The sequence below is a fragment of the Anas acuta genome, chromosome 13 (genome assembly GCF_963932015.1).
Source record: "Anas acuta chromosome 13, bAnaAcu1.1, whole genome shotgun sequence".
Lineage (NCBI taxonomy): Eukaryota > Metazoa > Chordata > Aves > Anseriformes > Anatidae > Anas > Anas acuta.
This window is the reverse complement of record NC_088991.1, coordinates 6628129-6651829: the sequence shown is the minus strand read 5'-3', so window position 1 is coordinate 6651829 and position 23701 is coordinate 6628129. Positions and strand designations below refer to the sequence as shown.

Sequence of the window (23701 nt, the reverse complement as noted above, 5' to 3'; positions counted from 1 at the left end):
AGAGCGACCTCCTGCGGCACGGCCACGGCCGGGGGCACCCCAAAACATCCTCGGTCCCTGGGAGCCCCCCAAAACATCCTCGGTCCCTGGGAGCCCCCCAAAACATCCTCGGTCCCCGGGGACAGGGCGCGACGCCGGTGCCAGGCGGATCCGCGCCCCTGAGGAGCCCCAGCCAAATTCTGGCAAAGGGGGCTGGCAGCTGGGGTGCCTCTGCCCGAGAGCTGTTAGCAGTGGTTAAGCAAACGATGCGGCAAACAACCCAGATATTGCCTCGCCTCGCTTGTGGCCGGCTGCAGTTTGGATTTCCAAGAACGGAAGCAGCCCGGGGCATGCTGCCGCGCCGGCGAGCGCAGCCCCTCATAGGGGAGAGGGAGCTGAAATCCGGTCCTTGCTCCCTCAGGTGGGGAATCTGACAAAATAAAAATATAAAAATAAAAATAAAAATAAAAAAGCCACTCGCTGCACCTCCAGATGCTCCAGAGCACAGCACCAGCCGAGCCCTGGGCTTCCCTCTCTGCACCAACAGCGGGACCACCGCCAGCCGGGGATGCACAACCCCACACAGACACCAAAACGCCACAGCCACAGCCCAAAACCACTCCCAGCGCGGCCACAGAGCATGAGGTGCTGACAGGAAAACTCCTCCAGCTCAGGGGAACCGTGGGGCTTGTGCCCATGCTGCCAGCAAAGGGGGTTCCCAGACCATTCCAGGGACTGCATGGACCAAGGGATGTCCCCGAGGTTTACCCGTGCTCCTTGCCCAATCACTCCTAGCAGCGCTAGAGGCACAGCATCATCACCAAACACAGCCCTGGGTGGCAGCGCTTGGGAGGGGAGCCCCAGCGATGGCACAGCCTGTGCCAGGGGCACCCCAGAGCTCACAGAGCTGGTGGAGGAGCCAAGCACCCTGCCTGGACTGGAAATTTTAGACCTCAGGCCAGTCCCAGTCTTCCCCAGCAGCTGTTCAATGGAGAGATTTGAGCTCGAGCACAAGGAATAGGTCCACAGTGTTTCCAGAGGCTTTGTCCCCGTGGTGGATGCAGGCAAAATAATTCAGCTTCCCTCCACGCTGCCAGCCCGACCAGGCAGGGGATCACAGCACCCTGGGTCTTGCCCCAAAACGTCGGGGCCCTGAGGCTGCTGGAAGGAGCCACGTCTTCACCCTGACTTCCCAAGGGAAGCCGGGGCCGTTTGGAGGCAGCGGGTGCTCCCATCGCATGGAACAACAAATGCCCAAACGCAGGAAGAGGAAGAAGAGAAGAAATGAAACAACCCACCCCAAAACCCAGGGGTGGAGGGGTCAGGGACTGGTGGGGGGCACCCCACAGCCCCCAGCTGTCTCCGCTGAAGCTAAGGACAGCCTGCACTGCAGGTCAGCTGCAGGACGGTGACTTTGGACAGGTACCCATGTGCTCTCCAGCTGGTATTTTGGAAAGCTTCCCGGGTTCCTGCACCCGTTTCTCAGCAGGCCCTCCCCCTGACAACAGGCAGAAGTTCCTGCGAAGCCTGCTCAGCTCGGGTGCGAGGTTCCTGGAGCAATTTCGGAGAATTTCTCTGAAACCCCTGTGTGCTGCACCCTGGTTATTCAACAGCCACACAGCACAGCAGGCGGGCTGGCTCCTGGCAAGCTCTCAAGAAGACAGATAATGGAAACGCAGAGCACAGCATCGCTCAGTGGTGGATCTGATTAATGGCAGGCTCGGAGGAACCTCCAACTTGGTGGGTTGGGTTTCTGTATCGTTATTACTATTTGTTTTTGTTTTCTGGGAAATAAAGTGTCTGAGGTGTTGTGTTTCAGGCTGAGCATTTAAATGTCCCTCCTCTCTTTCCCCACCCCAGCAACGTTCTGCGCAAACCAGTTTTCTCCTGAAGCTTTACATATATGTTTTGAATGACTCATTTTGCAAAGAATTGTACTCCCAGGATTATTTTTTTTTTCTTATTTTAATTTCCTGAAAGCCTTTTCTTTTTCTGCGCTGGAGAAAAGACCCGGAGCGGCTCGGTGAGCTCGGTGAAGGTCACCAGAACACAGCACCATCCATCAGCGCACGCCTCTCTGCTCCCCACCAGCCTCGAGCTCTGCTGCTGAGCTTACTGCATGGTTTCTTGGCCAATTAGTGTTACAACATATACACATGCAACAAGCGGAACCACGCCAGCTTTCCACACGTTCTTGCCAATCGCTCTTGTCTTTTTAAGCCTTTGTTAATACTGAAATGTCTGGTGATAATGACAGGCCTAAGTCCCAGGGATGCAAGACCCTGAATCATGCTTTTCTTCTCCCTAGCTGGGGGACAGCTTTGGCTGTGTGAGCTTCACTGCTTATTTCCAACCTCCTTGCTCTCGGCTGCTTGTTTTTTAATCAGCTTGGAATTAACTGGCTTATGGGGTGTTGCTTGCTTGTTGGGTTGATTATGGCCATTGAAAAGCAGTCTTAATTTTGATCTTAGGCGTCCTGGTACTTTATTTCTACAGCACCTTCTATCTCATCTTTCCATTTTTCATGGAAATGAAGTTCCTCTGGGATACCGTGAATTATGGTAGCTGTTCTTTTGGCTTTGCTCCCAGAAAGCTCGTCCTAGTGAGAAGCAGCACTAGCTGCGATCTGGGGCAGCACTGGCACACAGCGTGATTAGCGGGGACACGGGGCACTGGTGCCAAGTGACCGGGTATGAATTTCAAAGCTGTTCTTGAAGATGACGAAGATGAAGGGAGACACTTTGCACAGCAAACAACACCAAAGCTGGGCTGCCTAAGGAAGAGCAGCAAAGGGAGCGGAGACCTTGGGCAGAAGAGATTTTGCTCTTAGCCCTCTCTGCCAACATTTGGCTAGGACTTGAGGGGGAACGGCAAATTTGCCAGAAAAATGACAAGAGCAGCACTGGGACGGTGATTAGGAGGGGCATTCTCCCCGTCTCCTTCCTGGGGATGGATGCACGTCAGTGCTCTCGCTCTGGCAGAAGCCTGTGGGGCTGACCCAGGCTCCCCCAAGCTCCGAAGTTGCCTTCTCATTGCTAACTCCACATCAGCAACACGAAGGTGCCAGATTTCACGGGCCAAGTGTTAACAAGTCCTGGCTTACCGTTTCTTCTAAGCAGGTGACTTTGGGGCTTTGCTAACCCACGATTACACAGAGACGCAGACACGAGGAAGCCTTTCTAATCCGCCCCTGTCGTAATCTGAGGGCGTGTAGGTGCTTAGATATTGCAGGGGAAAGTGCAAAGACTACCTGAGGACCTAGATAAGGCCACCTGTGCGGGTGTTTCAGCAATGTCAGGGCACACGGAGTGGTTCCCTGCTGCTTCACCGCCGGAGGCACACATGGGGACACGGAGCGCGGCAGGGGACCCGTGCCAGTGCGCAGTCAGGGCAGACCTGCCAGGGAAAAAAAATAAAGAGATTGGGTTATTAAAATCACCAGGGGACAAAAAAAATGTCCCATCTCCATGCGGGACAAAGAGTCTCCCCCGCCTTTTACAGGGAAAGCAATCTCTTTGATAACAGCTGTATATATATATATAATAATAATAATAAAAAACTCTATCGTGATGACTTGGCTTTGATGCTAGGCTTGTTTCCACAGGGCAGAGGTTGCTCCGGCATCCTCGTGGAGCATGCACGCCCCGAGTGACTCCCACAAACAGGCTGGCTTCGCAGGCACAAAAAAAAACCTTCAAAACAGCCAAAAACCCGGGATTTTGGGTCAGGATTTTGGTTCGGGGGGCGGCGGGGGGGTCTCCAAAACCCTTTAGTCTCAACTTATTTATTCCTTCCCCACACCCCCAGCTCCCACAGCGCTCTCCTTGGAGGCGATGACCCCCCCCGTTCCCCGGGACCGCCCCGCTCCCCGGCGGCCATTTTGCCGCGGCGCTGCGAGCCCGGCGCCTTACGCCGGTTGCGTACCCTACGCCACCTCCGCAGCGCTCCGCACCGTTACCGCGGCAACCGCGCCCTCCTTCGGGCGGTGGCTCCGCTGTTTACGTAGCTTCCCCGCCCGCACTTGGCGTACTTGGGTCACTAGGGGCACTTGGAGCACTTGGAGCACTTGGTGCACTAGGGGCGCTGGGAGCGGCCATGGCGCTGTCTCGCGCCGAGCGCTGCCTGGCGCTGCTTCTGCGGCTGCTGTCCCGAGCCTGCCTGGCGCTGCTGGGGCTGGCCGCCCCCTCGCCGCCCCGCTCCGTGCCCCCCCCGCGCCGCTCGCTGCTGCTGCTGCCAGCCTGCCAGCTGGCCAAGAAGCTCCGGCAGAGGGAGGTGGGCACCCCGGGGTGCTGGGTTTGGGGATTTATGATTTATTTGGGGATTTATTTGGGGGGTTGGGGGGTGTAGGGTGAGTTTTGGGGCAGCCCCCGTCGCTCAGCGCCTTCCTCCCCCCCTTCCCCAAGGTGACGTGCGTGGAGGTGGTGGAAGCCTACATTGAGAGGATCAAGGAGGTGAACCCGCTGATCAACGCCGTCGTCAAGGACAGGTAGCGCGGGGGCTTCCTCACCCCCCTTATCTCATCCCTTATCCCTTATCCCTTATCCCCAGCACCTGAGCTGCCTCTCCCCTGGGTGCCCTGCAGGTTCGAGGAGGCTCTGCAGGAAGCCCGGCAGGTGGACAAGCTGCTGGCAGAAGGTCCCGGCGATGACTACCTGGAGGAGAAGTTCCCCTTCCTGGGGGTGCCCATCACCGTCAAGGAGGCCTTCTCGTTGCATGGTGGGTTCCCCCCTTTCCCTCTGCCTCTTGCACGCAGTGCCTTGGGTGTTGGGTGGCCGCTGCGGGGGACTTGGGGGGGGAAGCAGTGTCCTGCTCCCCATCTGCCTCCCCTTTGCTGACCCTTCCCTTGCAGGGATGCCCAACACCTCTGGCCTGGTCAACCGCCGCGATGTCATTGCCACCTGCGATGCCACCGTGGTGTCACGGCTGAAGCAAGCCGGCGCCATCCCGCTGGGGGTGACCAACTGCAGCGAGCTGTGCATGTGGTACGAGTCCAGCAACAGGGTCTACGGCCGGACCAACAACCCCTACGACCTGCAGAGGATCGTGGGGGGCAGCTCAGGTGAGCACGCTGCTCCCGGGGGGGGGGAAGGGGTCAAAATGCACAAAGGAAATTGCTCCCGCTGAACGCTGCTTTCACTCGCTGCCGGGTTCCTGCAGAGCTTGCAGGCATTGTCCGGGGTGGTGCAGGAGGTGATTTGTAGGCCCAGCATCTTCACACCTCCTAGGTGTTACACTTGGCACTGCTTCATCTTGTTATGGCTACAAAGCACAATGCAGATGTGGCATTTAAGCAAGCAAAAATCCGCTTGGCCTGTTTTCCCAGGCATTGCAAAAGTGGCTGGGGCCACTTTGCGTGCACACAAAGGGAAGTGCCTACCGCGGGGTGCTTCTGCTTGTTCTGTGCTATCGACCACTGTTTTTGCTTTATTTTCTCCTGTGCAGGAGGGGAGGGTGGTGTCCTTGCAGCCGCCTGCTCGGTGATAGGTGTGGGCTCCGACATCGGCGGCAGCATCCGGATGCCGGCTTTCTTCAACGGCGTCTTTGGCCATAAACCCACCACAGGTGAAGCTCTGCAGGTGAAATGCACGGAGGAGGAGGGCGGTGGGAGGAAGCTCCGCTGGTTGCCTCCAGTGGGTTTTGCCACCGTGGGGCTGCCGCGCAGCGACAAGCAAATTCTTGCACGGGGCAAGCCCACGGCGTGAGCGCCGCAATGAGAAACCATCTGATGGCAGGACGTCAAGTGCATGGGAGGCAGGAGGTGTCTTGTGACAGGTATTGCATCCCCAGCGTGGGATGTTTTCCCAGCACCGGTATATGCTGCTTGGGTGTTTCCCTGACAGCAAGGACACAGGGTGCTTTCAGGTGGCGTCAGGGGCGGTTTTCAGCCTGGAAGGGTGCTTGGCTGTGCCAGCCGGCTGCTTTTGCCCCTTGTGCACATTGCCTCGGGGTTGCAAACGCTCTGAGGAACACCACTGGAAATTCCTGGAGCACCGGTGCGATCCCCAGGGTACCTCTGCAAATGCCTGGAGCAGGAACACAATCTCCAGGGCACCGTCACAAATTCCTGGAGCAGCAATGCGGTGCCCAGGGCACTGCTGCAAGTTCCCAGGGCAGCAATGCAAACATTGGATGTGCAACCCCTGAGCTGCAGCGGGAGACCGTGGTGCTACAGGGCTCGCTCCATCTGGCACTGGTGGTGCTGGGGACACAGCTCGTGGTGAGTGACACCTCTCCCTTCTTGCAGGAGTGGTCCCCAACGACGGGCAGTTCCCCATCGCACAGGGGGTGCGCACCAGCTTCCTCTGCACCGGGCCCATGTGCCGCTACGCCGAGGACCTGGAGCCGATGCTGCGGGTCATGGCTGGCCCCGGAGTCCACAAGTAGGTTGCTTCTGGTGCTTCCCTGGTGGAGCTGGCCTTTTCTGTGTTCTGCCTGCTTTTTCCTGCCGCTGCAGAACTGGTTTTCTCTTGCACCCGAGCAGCGTTTAGTATGCACGCAGCAGCACGGTGCAGGCAGGGCAGGTCCTGCTGCTTGCTGCAGCCCCTGCAGGCTCACGGTGCTTCACGTGGCCACGCGCTCCATTACTGCTTTCATTTCTGCTTTGGCCCTTGCAGTGCAAAGCTGAAGTCCTGGCCTCAGCCTCAGGCGGGATCTGTCCCTACGGGGTGCACCTCGAGGGACAGGGTGCACCTCGAGGGACAAAGTTTATTCTTACTGCTAGAGCAGCAATAAACTTGCAAAGCTAGCAGAGCACAGGGCCAGTGGGATGAGCAAGTGGATGGGGAATGGGCAGTTTTGGGGTGTCCGTGTGTCTTGGGGGACCTTCCTTCCCCCACTGACCAAGAGCAGGGTGTCCTGAGGATGTTTCCAAGCCTGTGAGCAGCTCCGGAGCAGGGAAGGAGCCAGGCATGGATTTGCAAGCAGCCTCGTTCCCTTTGCAGGCTGAAGCTGAACGAAAAGGTGTCTCTGGAGAAAATCAGGTTTTTCTGCATGGATCATGACGGCGGGTCCGTTTTTGTGTCGCCTGTGGACAAGGAGATCCTGCAGGCCCAGAAGAAGGTAGGAAGGAAGGGGGAGAAGATACTTCTCTTGTTCCTCATTACAGCGGAAACGGTGGAAACGTGACTGTCCCGGGGTATCCAGGGCTTTTGGTGTTTTGGGTTTACGGCAGCATATTGTGTCCTGGCGGAATCAAACCCTTCCCCCTGTCCCCACAGGTGGTGGAGTACCTCGAACGCGATCTGGGGGTGCAGGTGCAGCGCGTGTCCGTCCACAAGATGAAGTACTCCTTCCAGATCTGGTCGGCTATGATGTCTTCCAAGGACAGCGATGGGCAGGTGGGTGAGGTGGCACAGGGAGGAGAGGAGGATCAGCCCTCTGCTCCTCCAACTCTGGAGAGTTACAGAGCTCCCAGACCTGCCCAGAAGTTTTCTGTGCTCCTTTGCTCCTTGAACAGAAATGGGAACCTCGTGGCACGCTGTTGCTGCAGTAGGGGGGTGTGTGTGTGCTTGCAGGATGCGCAGCTCTTCACGGACCTGCTCGGGGATCACGGGAAGCCGGTGTGGCCGCTGTGGGAGCTGATGAAGTGGCTGGTGGGGATGTCTTCTCACACCCTCCCGGCCATCGGTAAGCGAAACCCCGTGCTGTGCGGAGGTGCTGCTGGCTTGGCAGCAGGTAACGGGGAGATAATGGGGAGCCCTCGTTAGCAGTGCTAGCATCACCTCCTGGTGAGTGCCGAGGTTGCTCTGCTCAACCCTTGGAGCAGTGGGCGTGCTGAAAGATGTTCCCCCACCAAATCTGGGGAACGTCTCCTCCATCTCTACGCGGTGGACAGCGTTGCGTGTGGCTTCACAACGTGCCTCCAAGCCTGCCATAACCCACGGCCCTGCTGGCTCCGCTTTAACGCTGTGCTCCTCTTTGTGCCCTTGCCCTGCAGCCCTGGGGCTGACGGAGAAGCTGGTGAAACTCAACCGCGGCGCTAACGCCAAGCTGGTGAGCATGGGGAAGAGCCTGCAGGCTGAGATGGAGAGCTTGCTGGGGCCAGACGGAGTGCTCCTCTACCCATCCCACCCCACCGTGGCTCCGCGGCACCACTCCCCGCTGTGCATGCCCTTCAACTTCGCCTACACAGGTGAGCAGCTGCAGCTCCCTCGCCTGCATCTTGAGCTCCTTGTTACCAGCTCCACGGTGCGATGCTGCCTGGCTTCGGAGCAGTGTAGGGATGGTGCCTGAAGCAGATCTCGGCACCTCACAGCAAGGGTGGCATCGCTTGTGGGTCATCCCTGTGCTGCTGGCAGCCTCTGGACGGTGACATCCCTTTGTGCCCTGCCTGGTGGTCACCTAGCTTGGCGGACCTGATCCGTGCGAGATATCGGCCTCCGAGTCAGCTGGGGGAGAGCTCTGATGTGATCTTCTCTCTTCCAGCCATCTTCAACGTCCTGGGCTTGCCCGTCACGCAGTGCCCGCTGGGTTTGAGCAGCGAGGGCTTGCCGCTGGGCATCCAGCTGGTGGCTGCATCCTACAACGACCACCTGACGCTGGCGGTGGCCCGCTACCTGGAGGAGGCCTTCGGAGGATGGGTGCTGCCTGGCAAAGCTTAGCCTGGCCTCCAGGAGGCAGGGACAGAGGTGGCCACGCTGGGAAAGGCGGCGGCAGGCGCTGATGTCCTGCCACTGCCTTCTGCCTCCGTGCTTGGAGCATCCTGCCCGCGTCCAGCCCGTGTCCTCCTGGGCGGGGGGGTGCCCGTCCCTCCGTAGCGCCTGCTGCTTTGGAGACGCTGTGTGAAGGCGAGGGAGAGGAGGCTGGATAGGGCACGGGTGCTGCAGAACTGTCTTCATTCTCCTTGGCCTCTCCCTACCCATGGCTTGGGCTGCTCGTGGGCACCCCAAAGGCGTCCTGGTCCCCGCAGCCTCCGTGATGTGCTGCAGGGCGTCCCCCCCCCCAGCCGGCAAGCAACGCAGGAGGTGATGCCGGAGGTGATGCTGGCGGTGGCTGCGCACAGAAGGGACCGAGCGTTTGCTCTCGTGAGCCTTTGACAGCACTGAAGAGCTTTTTGGCTGCAGCTCTCTGCGTGCTGGGATGGCTCACGCGTCTCCTGCCCACAGCTTCTTGGGATCACCCAGCCTGATCGGCGTCCCGTGCTCCTGCCCTCCAAGGTGCCCGCTGCCTGGCCGTCCCCCATGAGTGACACGGGCAGAAATTTGGGCCGGGGGGGGCTATGGGGCAATAAGTGCAACATGTTCTCAATGAGGATAACATTAAAAGAGTTTGTCTGCCCGGTGCCTGCGTGTCCTTGTCCCTGCAGCCCTGCTGGTGTGGTGCCGGTGACAGCCTCGTCCCCAAGGAGCCCACCTCAGGCTGCAGCTGCTGCTTGCTTTGCAGGGGTTGCACAGTGTGGTCCTCTGGCAGAGCATCAGCCTGGTGCTCGTCCTCCTGCTCCCTTGGGGTCCCGCTGTTTGGAGGGTGTCCTGTGGGTGCCAACCAGCAGCATCTGCACTGGGTGATGCCCGAAGGCTTAAAACCCAGGGAGGCGCCGATTTGGGGAACAGCTTGCAGAGGGCACTGCTGAGCCAGCTGAGAGCCTGGTGGAGCCTGCCGCAAGGTAACCGAGTCAAGGAGGAAGGAAGAGAGAAGAAACCTGACCCAGGGGTAAAAAAAAAAACACCCACGAACCACCAAAGCAACATCACGTGTTGTGCCCTGGAACGTCTCTGTCGGCTTCCAAGTGCAGCTGGGTCGGGCACGGAGGACGCAGCCGGTGGCTTGTCCCCTGCGAGCAGGTGGCCAAAACGGTGGGCAAGCGTCTGGAGATACTTCCAGTGGGAGCTCAGAGCATCTCAAAGGCTAACGTGGGGTTTTGGAGCCGGACTAGACCTGGGCTTGGAGTCCAAAGCTGTTTGCTGCAAGGCATTCCCACCACAGCAGGGCGCAAATGGGCAGCTGCACGGCTGAAGGTAGGGAGAATCTGGGTGGCGCTGGGGGAAGAGGGCTGCGGGGAGCTACCTCCACGTGGGGCAGCTAAAAAAAACAGGAGCAAGCACTGGGCATAAATGCTGCTCCGCTGGGTGGGTTTTAGAGCTTTCCGATGGCTGGGGGCACCCTGTTTCGCCCAGCCAGGGTGCAGGCATGCCTGGCATCCTCTTCACCTCATCCCCGGGGTCACAGCACCGGTGCCACCGGTCGTGCCGGTCTGAGTGCTGTCCCAAACACACCCAGATCCTGGCACCGCCAGTGCTTGCCTTCTGTGGGCTTCCCCCGAGCTCCCAGGCGTGCTGCGTGAGCAGACCAAGGCAGCTGCAGCAGGAGGTGGCCGCAGCACGGTGGGGCAAGGGGTGGCAAGCTGTCCCCGTGCACCCCCTGGCCACCACAGCCCCCGTCGTGGGGGGACAGTGGGGACAGTGCAGGGTCCCCAGCAGGCTGCGGAGGTGGCACCCCGTGCCACGATGCACGCAGCCTCTGTGGGCAAGGTGTGCTTGCAGCAGCTTTGTGGGGGGGGAAAAAAAACAAGTCCTGTTTTTTATAATCCCAGGTTCTGGCTGCCCGGCGTGGCCACGGGTGGCCAAGGTGCTCGAGCACACGGCGGGATGCGGCGCGGCGATGTAGAGCAGATGGCTGAGGGATGAGCCCGGCGCTGAGCCTGCTGCTGTCCCTGGCTGGCTGCACCCTGCTCCAGGGTGAGTCCTGCACCGGGCAGTGGCACCACGAAGTGGCCTCACGTCTGGGAAAAACCACGGGGACAGCTCTTTGAGTGACAAAACGCACCCACGGGGAGGTTGGGTGCAGGGGGCGCTCGGTGAAAGCGGGGGGACCCCCGCGACGTGGCCAAGGAGGATGGGGCACGCAGCTGCTGGGATATGCCAAGCGGGGTGCAGAGCCTCACGCCCCCTCCCTGCTCCCTCCAGGCTTGCCGTTCCCACCCCAGGACGTGAGGCTGGAGGCCCAAAATTTCCACGTGCAGCTGCAGTGGGAGCAGGACCCGCGCACCCCTGGCGAGGCCACGTACCAGGTGGAGTGGAAGAGGCGGTAGGTGCTCTGCACGGGCTCGGCACCCCAGCAGGGTGCCCCCCAGGAGCCCGTAAGCAGAGGACTGCTTTCCCATAGTAACCATCCCCTAATAATAGCAACGCAGAGAGCAGCTCGTTATTTCCCCGTGCTCAAACAGGAGTTTTGTATTTCAATCCCTGCCCCTCGCCTCCTGTCCTTTCGCTGGGCAGCACCAAGAGGCTCCCAGCTCCACCAGCGTCGCTCCACCGGGAGCCTGCCCGCGTTGATAAGGTCTCCTTGCCCCAAAGACCTTATCTCCTCGCTCCTTTTGAGGCTGAGCCTTCCCAGGTGGTCTTTTTGGACCTCTGCTGGGCTCGCTCCTGCACTTCAGCTCCCTGCCCCGACCTGCTGGTGATGCCCTTAGTGCAGCCCGCGCCTGGATCTTGCTCTCCGACCCCTCTCGCTTGGATGTTTGCTGGCCAGGGGAGGGGTTTTTCCTTCTGGCACCTTCTCCCTGCATTTTCTCCGTGGGCAGAACCTCCAGCTGGACCAGGGCAGATGCCTCCTGGGGGAACCACACGGGCTCGTCCTGGGTGTGCCAGCTGTATTTCGGCGAGATCTACGATATCTACTGGGCGAGAGTGAGAGCCGCCGAGGGCGGCGAGCTGTCCCCGTGGGTCTATTCCAACGAGCTGCAGCCGTACAGAGACAGTAAGGACCAGGGAGCACCTTCAGCCACATCCCTGCTCCTCCTGGGGGGGCTGATGGGCAGAGAGGTCCTTGGAGAGGTGGGAAAAGCGCCCGGGCAGAGGAACAGGGGTGGGGGGACAAGGAGAAGGGCTCGGTGTAGAGAGAGGGGATGAAGGAGGAGACGCAGTTGAGATGAAAACCCTCGATGGGACACCCCAGCCCATCGGGAATGTGGGTTTTTGGAGAAGATGGGGAAGCAAAAGGGATGGGATGTCCCTTCACATCTAAAAGCATCCCTTGTTCATCCCAGCTGGGGGTGCAAGAGGCTGGCTGGGGACAGTTTTGTAGCAGCAGGCTGGTGAGGGCAGGAGGATCAGAAAAACGTAACTTCTACAGAGACATTTCTAGAGAAATTAGATGTTTTGAAGGCTTGTTCTGCTTCCTCCTTATTTTTTTTCCTCTCCCTACAGCCATTGTGGGCCCCCCCACGTTGTCCTGGCTGTTCCAGGGCCACAGCCTCAGCGTCAACGTCAGCGTGCCGCTCACCCCGTTCCGCAGCAAGAAGGGCTCCTACAAACCGGTCAACAAAGTGCTGCTCAAGCTGTGGTACTGGCTGCACCTCTACGACGGGGAGGTGCTCACCCAGCAAGTGCGTGGCAGGGGGGGGGACACGGGCAAAAAGGGCACGGGGCATGCAGAAGCTTCCCTGGTGCAACGGGGATGCTTTGGAGCCCGCATCCCATTGCGCAAAGGGTGGTAGCGGATACGAGGGGTCTGATGGTTTGCACCCCCCCCAAAATCAGGGAGTGGAAGGGGACCCCTTTTATTCTTCTGGCTTGCAGGCGTACTGAAAAATGAACAATTTGGGGATGGAAATACGGGGAGGGGGGGGTCTTTGCACAGGCAACGACGCTCGGTGCCTCCGCCACGCGTCCCCTTTGCTTTCAGGTGCCCTGCAGGCGGAGCGGGAGGGGAGCACCCTGCACCTTCAGGCACCTGAAGCAGAGCACGCGGTACTGTGTGCGCACCGTGGCCGTGGGCACGGCCCCCGAACGCAGCCGGGAGGCTGAGCAATGCCTGGTGACCCCGGCAGCTCCTGCAGGTGAGAGCTCGCCGCGTCCTCCCCACGGGTCGCGCACCCTGGGCTGATCTGCTCAGCGCCAGACCTGTTTCGGGGGGATGCTGCCTGGCGTGGGAGCTCCCTCCACCCCTCAACTTGTGGGGATTGTCCCAGCAGGCTTCCCCTGGGTCCTCCTCGCCGCGCTGAACGCCACCTTCCTGCTGCTGAGCGTGGCCGGGCTCTGCCTGCTCCATCTCTACATCTCCCCGAAGCCCTCGGAGATGCGCCTCCCGAAAACGCTGGTGAGTGACGGCCACGGGGATCCCTGCACCTCCTTCCCTCCAGCCCTCCGGGCGTCCCAGTGCTCCCAAGCCTTGCTGCATGCGAGGAGATGCTGTCTTTGCAATTTCTGGGGCTGCAGAATTTTTTCTGGGGCCGCAGTGCTGCTGGGCACACCCAGGTTATTCTCAGCCAGCAGAACGGAGCCATAAATCTCCATTTCCTACAGGAAAAGCCCCATGGAAACACTCACCAGGGCAGCCCATCTCCCCAGATCCTTTTTCCCCTCCTTTAATCCCATTTCCCAGGACTGTGGGTGGCACCTCTGGGCACACAAGTGACCTGCCAGGCTACGAAGCCCCCTGTACCTCATGCGGAGTTGGTGGCCAGCTGCACGGGGCTCGCTTGCGCACCGGTTGGGATTTTGGCAAGCCGGGACCGACTGCTTTTGCTGCTTGCTTCCCCCCAGGCCCCTCTGGACAGGAGCAGCGGGGTGCCCACCCTCGTGCCGCGGGAGGATGCGCTCGCCCTGCTGCTGCCCGCTGGAGAGGAGCCGGCAGCGCCTGGAGCCCCACCACAACCCAGGGCGAGGCGTCCCCAAGAACCGAGTGGTTACTGCCCCAATGGGTTTGGGACGTCCCGTCCCGAGGGATGGGACACGTCCTGCACCCACAGCCAGCCTGGGCAGGCGCTGGGCACCTGGGCATCGCTGCGGCTGGAGGAGGAGGAGGAGGAGGAGGAGGAAGAGGAGGAGGAGGAAGAGGAGGAGGAGGAAGAGGAGGAGAGTGATGGGGACGCTGCGATGCCATCCACTGCCAGCAGCACGAGAGATGGGGACTATGGGACATCCGAGACATGGCTCCCCCTGCGCCTCCAGCTTTATTCCAAGTGCCCGTGGGCAGCTCCAGGAGCGGCCGTCAGCCTTCGTCCCTCCCTGCAAACCATCAGCTTCAGCCCCGGGGAGCTGCAGGAGCGCGGGGCTGGGTGCTGGGTGCCCCTCAGCTCCGTCAAGCTGCCGGCCAGCAAAGAGGAGGACGAGGAGCAGCTCCCCTGTGCTGTCCCCCCCCCGAGGACCGAGCTGCGGCTGGGGGACGGTGGCACGCAGCAGGGTGACACGGGGCGGGCAGCACCAGGCTGCCCCTGCCCGGTGCCCCTCGGCACGTCCCACGTGGGCACACTCCGTGGACAGACGGCAGCAACGTCCTCAGAGCATCCCTCCATGGTTTTGGGGGCTTCTGAGGCAAAATGTGAGGAATAGGTGCCCCAGCTGAGCCCCCCCCCCACCTTTCTCTATTTATCCACCTACAGAAGTGTGTGCGCACTGATGCCTCTCTCTATATCCAAACGTCTCTTTTATTAGAGGAGATTAATTTTATTATTTTTTAATCCTGTCTGGATAGACTGATTGCGCCCAGTTATTTTTGAATAACACTAATTTATGATGGGAGCTCGCTTATTGCCTCTGTGCCACAGGACGAGTGATGCCAGGCCTGGGGAAGCTGCTGGGAAATTTGGGCTTCCCTGGGGGAAATGACAGCACGCCACAAAGCCCGGTTCCTCAGCAGGATGGATTTATTATCCCTCCTCTCCAGGCTCCTGGACCCGTGAAGCTCAGTCTGGATTTGGGAAAGGTCCCCGCGGTGGCACGAGGGGCTGCCCCTCTCTGGGGCTGTCCCCAGAGGGGTGTCCTGGGGTTTTTGTCCATCCCAGGGGCAGGTGTGTTGGGTGGTGCCTCACCAGGGCTCATCTCGAGCTCAGCTGGAACAAGAGAGTCTGATTTTCCTTCTCTGGTTTCACTTTCTTTTTTCACTACCACAAAAAAAAATTAAAAATTGGGGGGGTGGGAGAAGCACCTGCTGTCAGGCCGGGCCATGTGAAATGGCCTTTTTCATTTTCAGGTGTTTAGAAAGCAAACCCAAAAGCCAAGGCAGAAGAATTTCCCCCATCTACACATCGGGCAGACTTCAGAGGGGGTTGAGGTTTTGAGGCAAAAGCGGTGTAATCTGTAAATCCTCGGCAAAATGTTCCACGCTGACATTCCCTCCCACTCAATACCCTCTTTTCTTCCTTTCTTTCTTTCTTTTTTTTTTTTCTAAACCTTTCTTTGGAGTTTTTTGATGCCTTTGCTCTGCCCAAGCTCCCCGTACCCAAGCCCCAGGGCTGCTTTTGCTGCCCCGCAGCCCCCTGGTGACCGGCAGCTCCGCGGTGCTTATCTCCTCGGGGAGCTCCGCAGATGCCCGCCCTGCTTCTGCTTGGAAACCTCCAGGAGTGGAGACCCTGCCCTGCTCGCAGCTGCCCAGCATCAAAAAAATCCAGCCCAAAAACCCAGGTCACATCCGCGCGCCGGTGACCTGGAGGTGGCACTCGGTGCCGCGCACCGTGCCAGCCGGGCTCCTCTGCTGGGAGGTGCTGGGACCACGCTGGGCTGGCGGGTGCTGGGCTTATTTTGGGATGCAGCGGGTGCTTTTTGAGCAGCCTGGCAGCTCTCAGGGCGCGGAAGACGGGCAGCCCTTTTCCGAGCCCGCGGGTGACTCAGGCGAGGTGCTCGCCGCAGCAGGAGCCACCCAAGCCCAGGGGGTTGGAGCAGCAGCGGAGCCTCTCTGCGAAACAGAAACGGCGAGAGTGGAAAAAGGCAGAGAGCGCCGGTGACATTTCGCGCTGGCATTTCAGCAGCACGAGTTTCTGATTGTTTTTTTTTTTTTTTGTTGGGGGGGGGGGGGTAGATCTCACCGCCTGGCAGGCACGGGGCTGCGCAGAGCCACCGTGAGAAAGCGCAGGGCCGCGCGCCCACGTGCAGCGCTGGAGACCTGGTGCCACGGCGCACGGCTTGGTCTGCCCGCCCAGAGCCTCTGCTCCGTCTCTGCAGGCGTTAAAATGTTTCGTGGGAGGGGGCCGTGCAGGGGCAGCCCCCCACCCGAGCGGCATCGCGTCCCCTCCATCCTTCCTGCGGGCACCAGCTGAGCCTGGCTCCTGCCCCACGCTGCACCCGGAGAGGTGGGGATGGGTCCCAAGGGTGCCCCTCGGCCTCGTGCCTGCGGGTATTTGCTGCTGAAGTCCCCGAAATTCTCTGACTCACCCCCTCTTGTGCCTGCTCCCCGTGCCGTTGGTGTTGTGAGCGCCTGCTGGTGCCAGATCAAAGCGGCCAGGGGGGGTGCAGCTGGGAACGGCTCTTTATTAGAAGCAGCCCATCAGGGACCATCAGGAGGGTATTTCTCATTACTAATTCTCGGAGAGCTGAGCTGCCAGCTACCGAAATATTGGAGAGGGGAATTTTGCAGTGCGGGGGCTCGCGGGGCTTTTGCAGCTGCCGCATGGGAAATCCGGCACTTCACAAACCCGAGGGAGACGGCAGCTCCTGAAATGACAGAGCCCAGCTCGGCTCTTGCATTTTGCCAGCAGCCAGGGCCCTGGGAGAGCCCTGCTTGGCGTTGGACGAGGCAGGAGGCAGAGATGCAGGGGGTTGGGGCTGGAGAAAATGTGGTGTGGGCTGCCCAAGGTGGTTTTGGGGCACTCCTCATCCTGGCCCATGCGGCTTCTCCGTGGGTAGCTCCGCGGCAGGACCCGAGGGAGGGTGCCCAAACCATGCTGGGGCCAAGCCCTGGGCTGGGAGGTGGCCCCAGGGGTGGCTTCGCTGCGGAGCATTTCCCATCGCGTGCCCTGGGCTGGGAGTGCCCTCGTCTGGGGACGCGTGGCAAGTGTCTGCAGGGTGCTGGGCTGGTGTCCTGGGCGCGCTGTCACCCCTCTGCCTCTGCTCCCCATGGCTCCCCGTGCCCCCCATCCTCAGGGGCAGGCTGAGGAGTGCTCCAAGCAGGCGTCTTGGTGCCTTGGTGCCTTCTCACCCTGCTCCAGAGACCCGTGAAACTCTCCCTGGCTGCTCGCGGGAAGGGCACCACCAGGACCGCGCTGTCCCAGCAGAGGCAGCCGGTCTGAGGCCCCCCAAGGGACCTCTGCCAGCTGGATTTCTCTGAGCTGAGCCTCCCAGGCGAAGAGGTTTAAAGGGAAACCATCCCAGCTGGCCGATGCTGTGGTAGCTGTTTTCCCAGGAAAACCCCTTTTCGTGACCCCGCCGCTGGAGCGCTGGCTGCCGGTCCTCCATCCGCCGGCTTTCCAGAGAAAAAAGGTGGGTGTTGGAGCCAAAAAAACAGCCAGGCCCCAGCATTGGCCATGCCTCGTGTGATGTTCAACCAGAGTCCCTTTGGCTTGCAGGGATCTAACAGCCGGGACGTGTGGGTCTGTGTGCTTCGTCCCCGTGTCCTCTTCTCCCAACCCGCCGCGGGCACGGGGTCACCTCTCCGCCTTCCCTCCCTCTCCCTTCCCCAGCACAGCCCCGGCACGCAGCAGAGCCCCTGGAAACCCAAATCGGTCGATCAGGTGTCCTCACAGAGGAGGGACACGGCTGTTGGAGCAGTGACAGTCCCCTCCTGTCACCGGGACGGGTGGCTGAGGCAGGAGAAGCGCCGACGCGCCCGATGCACGCGTCCGGCTCGCAGGGCACCAGAGGAGGCTGGGGGCCATAAAAAAGGACCTCTGCCTGCCCCAAAACTCACAGGCTCCTGGCAACCTGCTCAAGGCTTGCAGCAGGAGCTGAGACAACCTCCAGGGGTCCCTTCCAACCTCTTCCAAAAAGCCTCCCAGGGTCGGGCCATCACCTCGCTGCCTGGCACTGCTGGGAAGGGAGCGGGCGCGCGGCTCCGCTTTGCCCCTCGGCTGACTCACGGGGACTTCCAGAGCTTTAGCAACTCCACCACGTGCCCAAGGGCAAGAAAATACCTCCACAGCCTAGCGCTGGGGCTGGCCGAGCTCCTGGCACCCTGCCCCTGGGGTTGTGCAAGGACACAGGGGCTGGGGGCCATCCCCGTCACCACCTCCCCATTGAACCCAAACGTTTGTGCCGATGGCTGGACCCGAGGATGGGGCTGCTGTGGGGTCACAGGCAGAGGGAGCTGAAGGGGATGCCCTTGTCCAGGCAGAGCAGGGCCCCAAAAAAGAGGGGTGAATGCCTGGCGGGTCCTGGGACCCTCTGCGACCTGCCAAGGGGACAGGGGACACCTTGGGGTGGGGGTGATCGTGGCGCTGACAGGGGGCGAGCGAGGCGTATTAAAATAAAGTTTATTGCTGTTCTTAGTTACAAAATAGAAAAAGAAAAAAAAAAATAACACCCAACAAACAACCCGAAACCCATCAGTTACAAAAGCAGTCCCCAAACCCGGTGCTGTGGGAGCAGGCTGGCGAGGACACACCTTTTAGTGCAAAGAGGGAGGTGGCAGTGAGAGCTGGCGGGTGGCTCTGCCGGGGGGAGGGGGGGGTCCCCGCGGGGCCCTGGCGCTCACTGTACAGTATTTTTTTGGTGGCCACGGGGGGCTCGAGGGGGCTGGTGGAATTGGCAGGCGTGGGCAGGAACCCTTGGAGGAGGTGGAGGGGTGGGGTGGGGAGGCTAGGGGGCTTTGGCACCGGGTGGCAAGGCACAGAAACGGAGCCGGGCTGGCACCAAAGCTGCCCGGGTGTCTCCCAGGCCAGGTGGGAGCAGGGAAGGGGCAGCGGGCGGGGGGCTGCACGTGGCTGCATCCCCTGTGGGGACCCTCAGGGTCTTGTATCTGGCAGGGGCCAGGTGGGAGCTCACAGCCGGCACCGCCTGGCCCCTGCAGGGTGCCCCTGGTGGGCTGCAGGTCTGCGAGGAGACCCCCGCAGCCAAACGGCAGGGGAAGAGCTTTTCGGGGTCTCCAGCTGGAGCCCGGGTGCCTCATGGGACGGGCGGTGGGGGGACCTTTGGGGAGGTCTCGTTTCCACCACAGCAGTCCGGTGCTTGGCTTTTCCCGTGGCGTGTCATGAGAGCAGGGCGTTGGGTTTGTGTTTTTTTTGGGGGGAGGGGAAGGAGGGGAGGCACAGTGGCACGGTCGCCACTTTGGCCACGCAGCCACCGGTCCGTAGGTGGTGGCACGCACGGGAGGGGGGGTGCAAAGCAAGGTGCTGCTTCCACAGCTCGGGGTCTCGGGGTGCCAAAAACCCCCCTCCAGCCCCTCTTTTGGCCAGGCTGTGGTGGGAGGTGGAGGGCCCGGTGGTCCTGCAAGGGGCTAGGTCATCTTCCTGGCCACGCTGGCGTAGGTGTGGATGATCTCCTCGTCCGCCGGGCACGTGTGGCTGAACTCATCGCAGGCGTAGGCGTTGTTGAGGTAGCGCCAGACGCCCGTCATGTCGGCCGGGATCTCGAAGTCGCGGTACTTTTTGGCTGCGATCTGGAGAGGAAGAGGAGGAGGAGGAAGAGGAGGAGGAGGAGGAGGAGGAGGAGGAGGCTGAGACCCTGCTCGCGGGGTGCCCCCCAGCCCGACGACCCTGGGTGCCCTTACCTTGATGATGTGCAGCTTGGGCAGGAGGTTGCAGTCGGCCAGCGTCAGGTGGTCCCCGTCCAGGAATTTCCTCTTGGAGACCGTGATGTCCTCCACGCTGTCCTGGTCGATCTCCTCGGGCAGCGGGTTGTTGAGGTACTGGTCCAGCCGGTGAAATTCCCGCAGCAGCGCCTTCTCCAGGTCTGGGAGGGCAGCAGGGGGGTCAACACATCCTGCCTTCAGCCAAACACCATCTCCCTGCCACCCTCAGCAGGCTTTGTGCCCCCCCATCCGCCCCCTCCCCGTTTTTCTTACTGCTGTTTGCTTCCTTGCGCGGGTTCTTGATGTAAGCCGAGAACTTGGCGAAGATGTCGCTGCCCACGTCGAAGGACTCCTTGTACTTGGGGCTCAGGTGCGGGTACCTTCAGAGAGAGCAGTCATCAGTCACCGCTGCCGGCTGCAAAACCACCCAAAATCCACGGGGAAACCTGGCACCGCCTCCCCCGCCCCCCCCCCAGCTCCATCCCCAGCCCCGCTGCCTTTCCTCCCATTGTTTTCTGTCCCCGTCCCCCGCCCCGGCCGCTCTCCTGCCTCGGTTTCCCCACCCGCCCAGCCCAAGGCAGGTCTGCAATTACGTGGGGGGGCCCAGGGTCTGCTCCAGGAACTCCTCGATCTTGATGAAGTCAGTTTTCAGCTCCCTGTTGAACAGCAGGAAGGGTGGGTTGGTGCCCGGCGCTAAATCCTTCAGCTCTTCGGGTTTCCTGGAGCAGAGAAAATAAAAGGGCCAAGCTGGGGAGGGCGCACAGGACCAGGCACAGCCCCACTTGTAGTTTAGACCGGGTTTGGGGGAGGCTCTGAGGTGCCCCCCAATTTTTGGCTCTTCCCTCGGACCTGGGTGCCAAGGACGTTTGCACATTTTTGCGCAGGGCTGGAGTGCGGCGGTGGCACCTCACCTGGTCATGTCCACCGTGGTGACGTTGAACTTCACCCCCTTGAGCCACAGCACCATGAAGAGGCGCTGGCAGAAGGGGCAGTTCCCGATGTTCTCTCCATCCAGACCAGCCTGCGGGGAGAGCAGGGAGCACCCTCAGGATGGCCGGGGGTCGGAGCCTTCCCGGAGATCCAAGATAAAGCCGGGAGGAGGAAGAGGAGGAGGAAGAGGAGGAGGAGGAGGAGGGAGGATTGATAGCGGATGGGACAGGAAGGGAGGGTCAGCTTGGCCGGGAGGCCAGGCCGGAGAGGGGAAATGTTCTCATGTTTGCCAGGAAAAGCGCAGCTTGTTTTCGTCTGCTGCCTCCTGCGCTCTGCGCGCTTCGAGAGGCCGAGCACGGCTCCCCCAGCAGGAGGCACAACCATCGTCCACGTCCCAGGGTGGAAAAGGGGCTGGGGGAGCACCCCTGGGGGGCTTCCAGCTCCATCCCTGCCCACGCCGACGTGGATGTAAGCAGGGAGGAAGAGGATGGTTCAGGAGCTGAAGATGCAGGGACCCCTGTGCCTGGTTCCCCTGGGCTGGAGGCGATGCTCTGCCTTTCCACCATGCCACCACCTTCCAGTCTTTCCAGAACGAAACTAATCTTTAACCAGTTGGTTAAGTTGGGAATGGGTAAAATTTGGGTCTAGGTGTCCTGAGAGGGGCTGGAGGGTTAGGAGATGGCTTCCAGGGCTGCCCTGCTCTTGTGCCATTGAGCATCTCCACTCCCTTCCCGACTCCATCCCCGCAAACCAACACCGATGCCAGCCCTTGGGGCACCTCCTGCACCAGCAGCTCAGTGAGGCCACCCTGAAAGGAAAACGGGGATGGCCTCTGCAGGAAAAAACAGAACGCAAACCTAAGCCAGAGCCCGTCCTCGGATGCTCAGAGACAAATCTTTATCAAGAGGAAGCTCCCCCGGTGCTCGTGGGCAGCAGGGAGCGCGGGGGAAGCTTTGGGGAGGCCACGTGCCTTCCCTCCGCAGCGAAAGCTGAGCAGCGAGGAGGGGAAGTCATCGCTCTCCGCTTCCTTCTCCAGCAACAGCCTCTTCCTCTGCTCGGCGCAGGCTTCAGCAGCCCCTGGCCCCACCCTGTCTGACTTTGCTCCCCGTTTCCCCATCCAGAGGATGCAGGAACCCATCAGGATGAGGGATGAAGCCCTGCAGGTGACGGCTGAACTCTTCCCGATGATGGATGAGCCCCTCCAGCTGATGGAGAAACCCTTCCAGATGACAGAGAAACCCTTCCAGCTGATGGAGAAAGCTCTCCAGATGAGGAATAAATGAATAAACCCCTCCAGATGATGAATAAACCCCTCCAAGACCATGGACAAGCCCAACCCGGGAGGCGCAGCCTCTCAGCCCCAACCCCGAGGCCCCACAGTTGCACGAGGCATCGAAACCCCAACGTTGCTCAGAAGTTCCTGTGGTTTTGCTCTCGGTGAAGCAGCGCGAGGAGGAAGGAGCGCCCCGACCTGCATCACCTCAACGTCCCCCAGACCTGCCCGAAATTCCTCCCCCCCCAAAAAAAAAGCTCAGGAGCACCTTGGGGTGAGCTACAGGCAGGCGCCGTTTCCTGAGGGCTCTGGGGGTGATGCGCAGCATCGCGTTGCTGACAGACACCCGCGAAGGGTTTTTTGGTGCTAAATTAAGATTTAGGGGAAGTCCTACAGCCGCCGCTTTGTTTTCTGTTTCCCTTCCCTCCAAAAACCCCCCTCAAACGTGGTGCCGCCATCGCAGCCGCCTCACCAGGCGCCGTCCTCCTCTCCCCACCCATCCTGGGGTGAAAAGCGGTGCGGAAGGGGGAATTGGAGACCTCCTGAAGGTCTCAAATCCTAAATTGAAGGATTTTCTCCCAGCGAATACCCCGCACGGGGCTCAGCCCGAGCTCGGCGCCCAGCGAGCAGCGCCTTGGCAAGGGGACGGGGCAGAGCCTCGGGTGACCTTTCCCAGCACTGATTTCCAAGGAGGGGAGCAGAGACCGCGCGGCTGCAGCTGTTTGGAACGGGAGTGTTTCGAAACGTTCCCGAGGAAGCACTTGAAAAATTGCTCAATGGAAGGGAAAAAAAAAAAGAGAGAGAGAGAGAGAGAGAGAGAGGGAGAAAGAGCAAAACCCATTTCCAGTGAATAATCCTCAGGGCTGACCTAAGAAGCCGCCCCATCCCGCCCACGCGTGGGCACCCGCTCTGTTTCCCAACGCCAGCTCCTAGCAGCCACTCGAGGAGCTGCCCTGCTGCGTTCCCACCCTCCTGGTGCTTTTCCCACCTGTGGCTCGTCTTATTGGGGTCCCTGAGCACGCTCACCCCTCTCCCTGGCTGTTTTTATGGCTCTCAGGGCTGCAGAGCCACCGCTGGACCACAGCATCCCCCGGGGACGGCTGCTCCCCACGCCACCCCGCCGGCTCTCCCAAAGCGCAACGAGGGCCAGCAGCACCTCCTGCCCCCCACCCGCAGCACCCACCGGCCTCGCCAAGCCCACCTTGACAAAGAGCTCGATTTCGGGCTCCTTCGCGGGCCGGCTCTCCATCCCGACGGCGTGGCGAGCTGCTGGGGAGGGGAGGGTGACCCGCTCAGCGCTGCGCTGAGTTTCGCCCGTCCTCTGCGGCGCGCAGCTGCGGCACCTCTCGCCGGGCTGGGGCCGGGGCTGGGGCTGGGGCTCGCCCTTTCCTTCCCTTTTTGAAGCGGGGAGGAGCGATGGGGTGCAGGCAAGGAGGGGGAAGCTGCGGGGCCTCCCAGCTGTGACTCAGCACGGGTCTATCTGGATGCGCTGGCGGGTCCCCAGCCGGGCTATCGCACCCGCCCAGGCGCCTCCAAGCAGCCCGCTGCCTGCTGCCGCCAGCTCCCCGATGGGAGACGGGGTTTGGTGCTGGTTTGTTTTGCTTGGGTTTTGTGTTTTTTTGGTTGTTTTTTGGTTGTTTTTTGGTTGTTTGGTTGGTTTTATTGCACAGGAAGTGTTTGCATCTACCCCTTCGCCACCCTCCCAGCCCCGTTCCCTGTTGCTCCCCTCCGCCCTCTGAGCATCTCGCGCCGCTGCCCCACGGGACCCCACGGGTTTGGGATACAGGCAGGGTGCCCACCCCGCTGCGAGGACAAGGAGAGGCTCTGGGGAAGCCCGGAGGGCAAGCGGCACAGCCTGGCTGCTTGCCACCGCCTCCTCGCAGCCAGCCCCTGGCAGGAAAGCATTGCAAAACGCCCGAGGAGGGAAAGCAAAAAGAGGACGGAGCGCATCGGGGCGCGGTGATGGGAAGGAGGGGAAAGGGGGGGGGTGTCTGGCGTCCAGGGCCCCGTTCCTGGAATTTGGGCTGTTTCACAGGAAAGATGACTGCCCTGCTTTCCTCCCCAGGATGGGAGGGAAGCGCTCGCTGTCGGATGGGGCTGGCGGCTGGCCCGGAGCAGGCAGGCTTCCCGGCACCCCCGGGC

At 60.9% G+C, this 23701-nt stretch overlaps 3 protein-coding genes across 8 annotated transcripts; 2 read left to right on the top strand and 1 right to left on the bottom strand.

The window, feature by feature from the left end:
* The first annotated feature begins 3985 nt into the window (after positions 1 to 3985).
* Positions 3986 to 9260, top strand: FAAH2 (fatty acid amide hydrolase 2). Of its 2 annotated transcripts, none has more exons than XM_068697023.1 (11): positions 3986 to 4272; positions 4383 to 4465; positions 4562 to 4695; positions 4829 to 5038; positions 5422 to 5541; positions 6224 to 6359; positions 6921 to 7038; positions 7197 to 7316; positions 7494 to 7605; positions 7916 to 8110; positions 8404 to 9260. In XM_068697023.1, the coding sequence occupies exons 1-11, from the start codon at positions 4075 to 4077 to the stop codon at positions 8577 to 8579; spliced, it is 1602 nt and encodes a 533-aa protein (XP_068553124.1). In that variant the 5' UTR covers positions 3986 to 4074; the 3' UTR covers positions 8580 to 9260. The 2 variants fall into 2 exon arrangements, with proteins under 2 accessions (XP_068553124.1, XP_068553125.1); XM_068697024.1 differs by having other exon boundaries at positions 3987 to 4251.
* A 152-nt stretch (positions 9261 to 9412) lies between these two features.
* On the top strand, positions 9413 to 14773 carry LOC137863665 (interleukin-22 receptor subunit alpha-1-like). Of its 5 annotated transcripts, XM_068697017.1 has the most exons (9): positions 9413 to 9580; positions 9759 to 9932; positions 10508 to 10652; positions 10881 to 11001; positions 11498 to 11673; positions 12123 to 12301; positions 12556 to 12754; positions 12887 to 13014; positions 13461 to 14773. In XM_068697017.1, the coding sequence occupies exons 3-9, from the start codon at positions 10598 to 10600 to the stop codon at positions 14247 to 14249; spliced, it is 1647 nt and encodes a 548-aa protein (XP_068553118.1). In that variant the 5' UTR covers positions 9413 to 9580; positions 9759 to 9932; positions 10508 to 10597; the 3' UTR covers positions 14250 to 14773. The 5 variants fall into 5 exon arrangements, with proteins under 5 accessions (XP_068553118.1, XP_068553121.1, XP_068553123.1 ...); XM_068697020.1 differs by having other exon boundaries at positions 9413 to 9932; positions 11507 to 11673; XM_068697022.1 differs by having other exon boundaries at positions 9413 to 9932; positions 12601 to 12754; positions 12890 to 13014.
* Positions 14774 to 18852: 4079 nt separating this feature from the next.
* LOC137863988 (chloride intracellular channel protein 2-like) lies at positions 18853 to 22948 on the bottom strand. The gene is made up of 6 exons (XM_068697676.1): positions 22761 to 22948; positions 20268 to 20377; positions 19950 to 20075; positions 19630 to 19736; positions 19336 to 19517; positions 18853 to 19224 (listed from the first exon to the last, which is right to left on the bottom strand). The coding sequence occupies exons 1-6, from the start codon at positions 22806 to 22808 to the stop codon at positions 19063 to 19065; spliced, it is 735 nt and encodes a 244-aa protein (XP_068553777.1). The 5' UTR covers positions 22809 to 22948; the 3' UTR covers positions 18853 to 19062.
* Between the last annotated feature and the right edge of the window lie 753 nt (positions 22949 to 23701).

Excerpts from the sequence above, each read along its gene's own strand:
- FAAH2 (XM_068697023.1), top strand. The coding sequence starts at position 4,075 with ATGGCGCTGTCTCGCGCCGAGCGCTGCCTGGCGCTGCTTCTGCGGCTG. Across the intron at positions 4,696-4,828 it reads GGAGGCCTTCTCGTTGCATG|GGATGCCCAACACCTCTGGC; the intron begins GTGGGTTCCCCC and ends CTTCCCTTGCAG. Across the intron at positions 7,317-7,493 it reads CCAAGGACAGCGATGGGCAG|GATGCGCAGCTCTTCACGGA; the intron begins GTGGGTGAGGTG and ends GTGTGCTTGCAG.
- LOC137863665 (XM_068697017.1), top strand. The coding sequence starts at position 10,598 with ATGAGCCCGGCGCTGAGCCTGCTGCTGTCCCTGGCTGGCTGCACCCTG. Across the intron at positions 11,002-11,497 it reads CAGGTGGAGTGGAAGAGGCG|AACCTCCAGCTGGACCAGGG; the intron begins GTAGGTGCTCTG and ends CTCCGTGGGCAG. Across the intron at positions 12,302-12,555 it reads GGGAGGTGCTCACCCAGCAA|GCAACGACGCTCGGTGCCTC; the intron begins GTGCGTGGCAGG and ends GTCTTTGCACAG.
- LOC137863988 (XM_068697676.1), bottom strand. The coding sequence starts at position 22,808 with ATGGAGAGCCGGCCCGCGAAGGAGCCCGAAATCGAGCTCTTTGTCAAG. Across the intron at positions 20,076-20,267 it reads ACCACGGTGGACATGACCAG|GAAACCCGAAGAGCTGAAGG; the intron begins GTGAGGTGCCAC and ends TCTCTGCTCCAG. Across the intron at positions 19,737-19,949 it reads CAGACCCTGGGCCCCCCCAC|GTACCCGCACCTGAGCCCCA; the intron begins GTAATTGCAGAC and ends CTCTCTCTGAAG.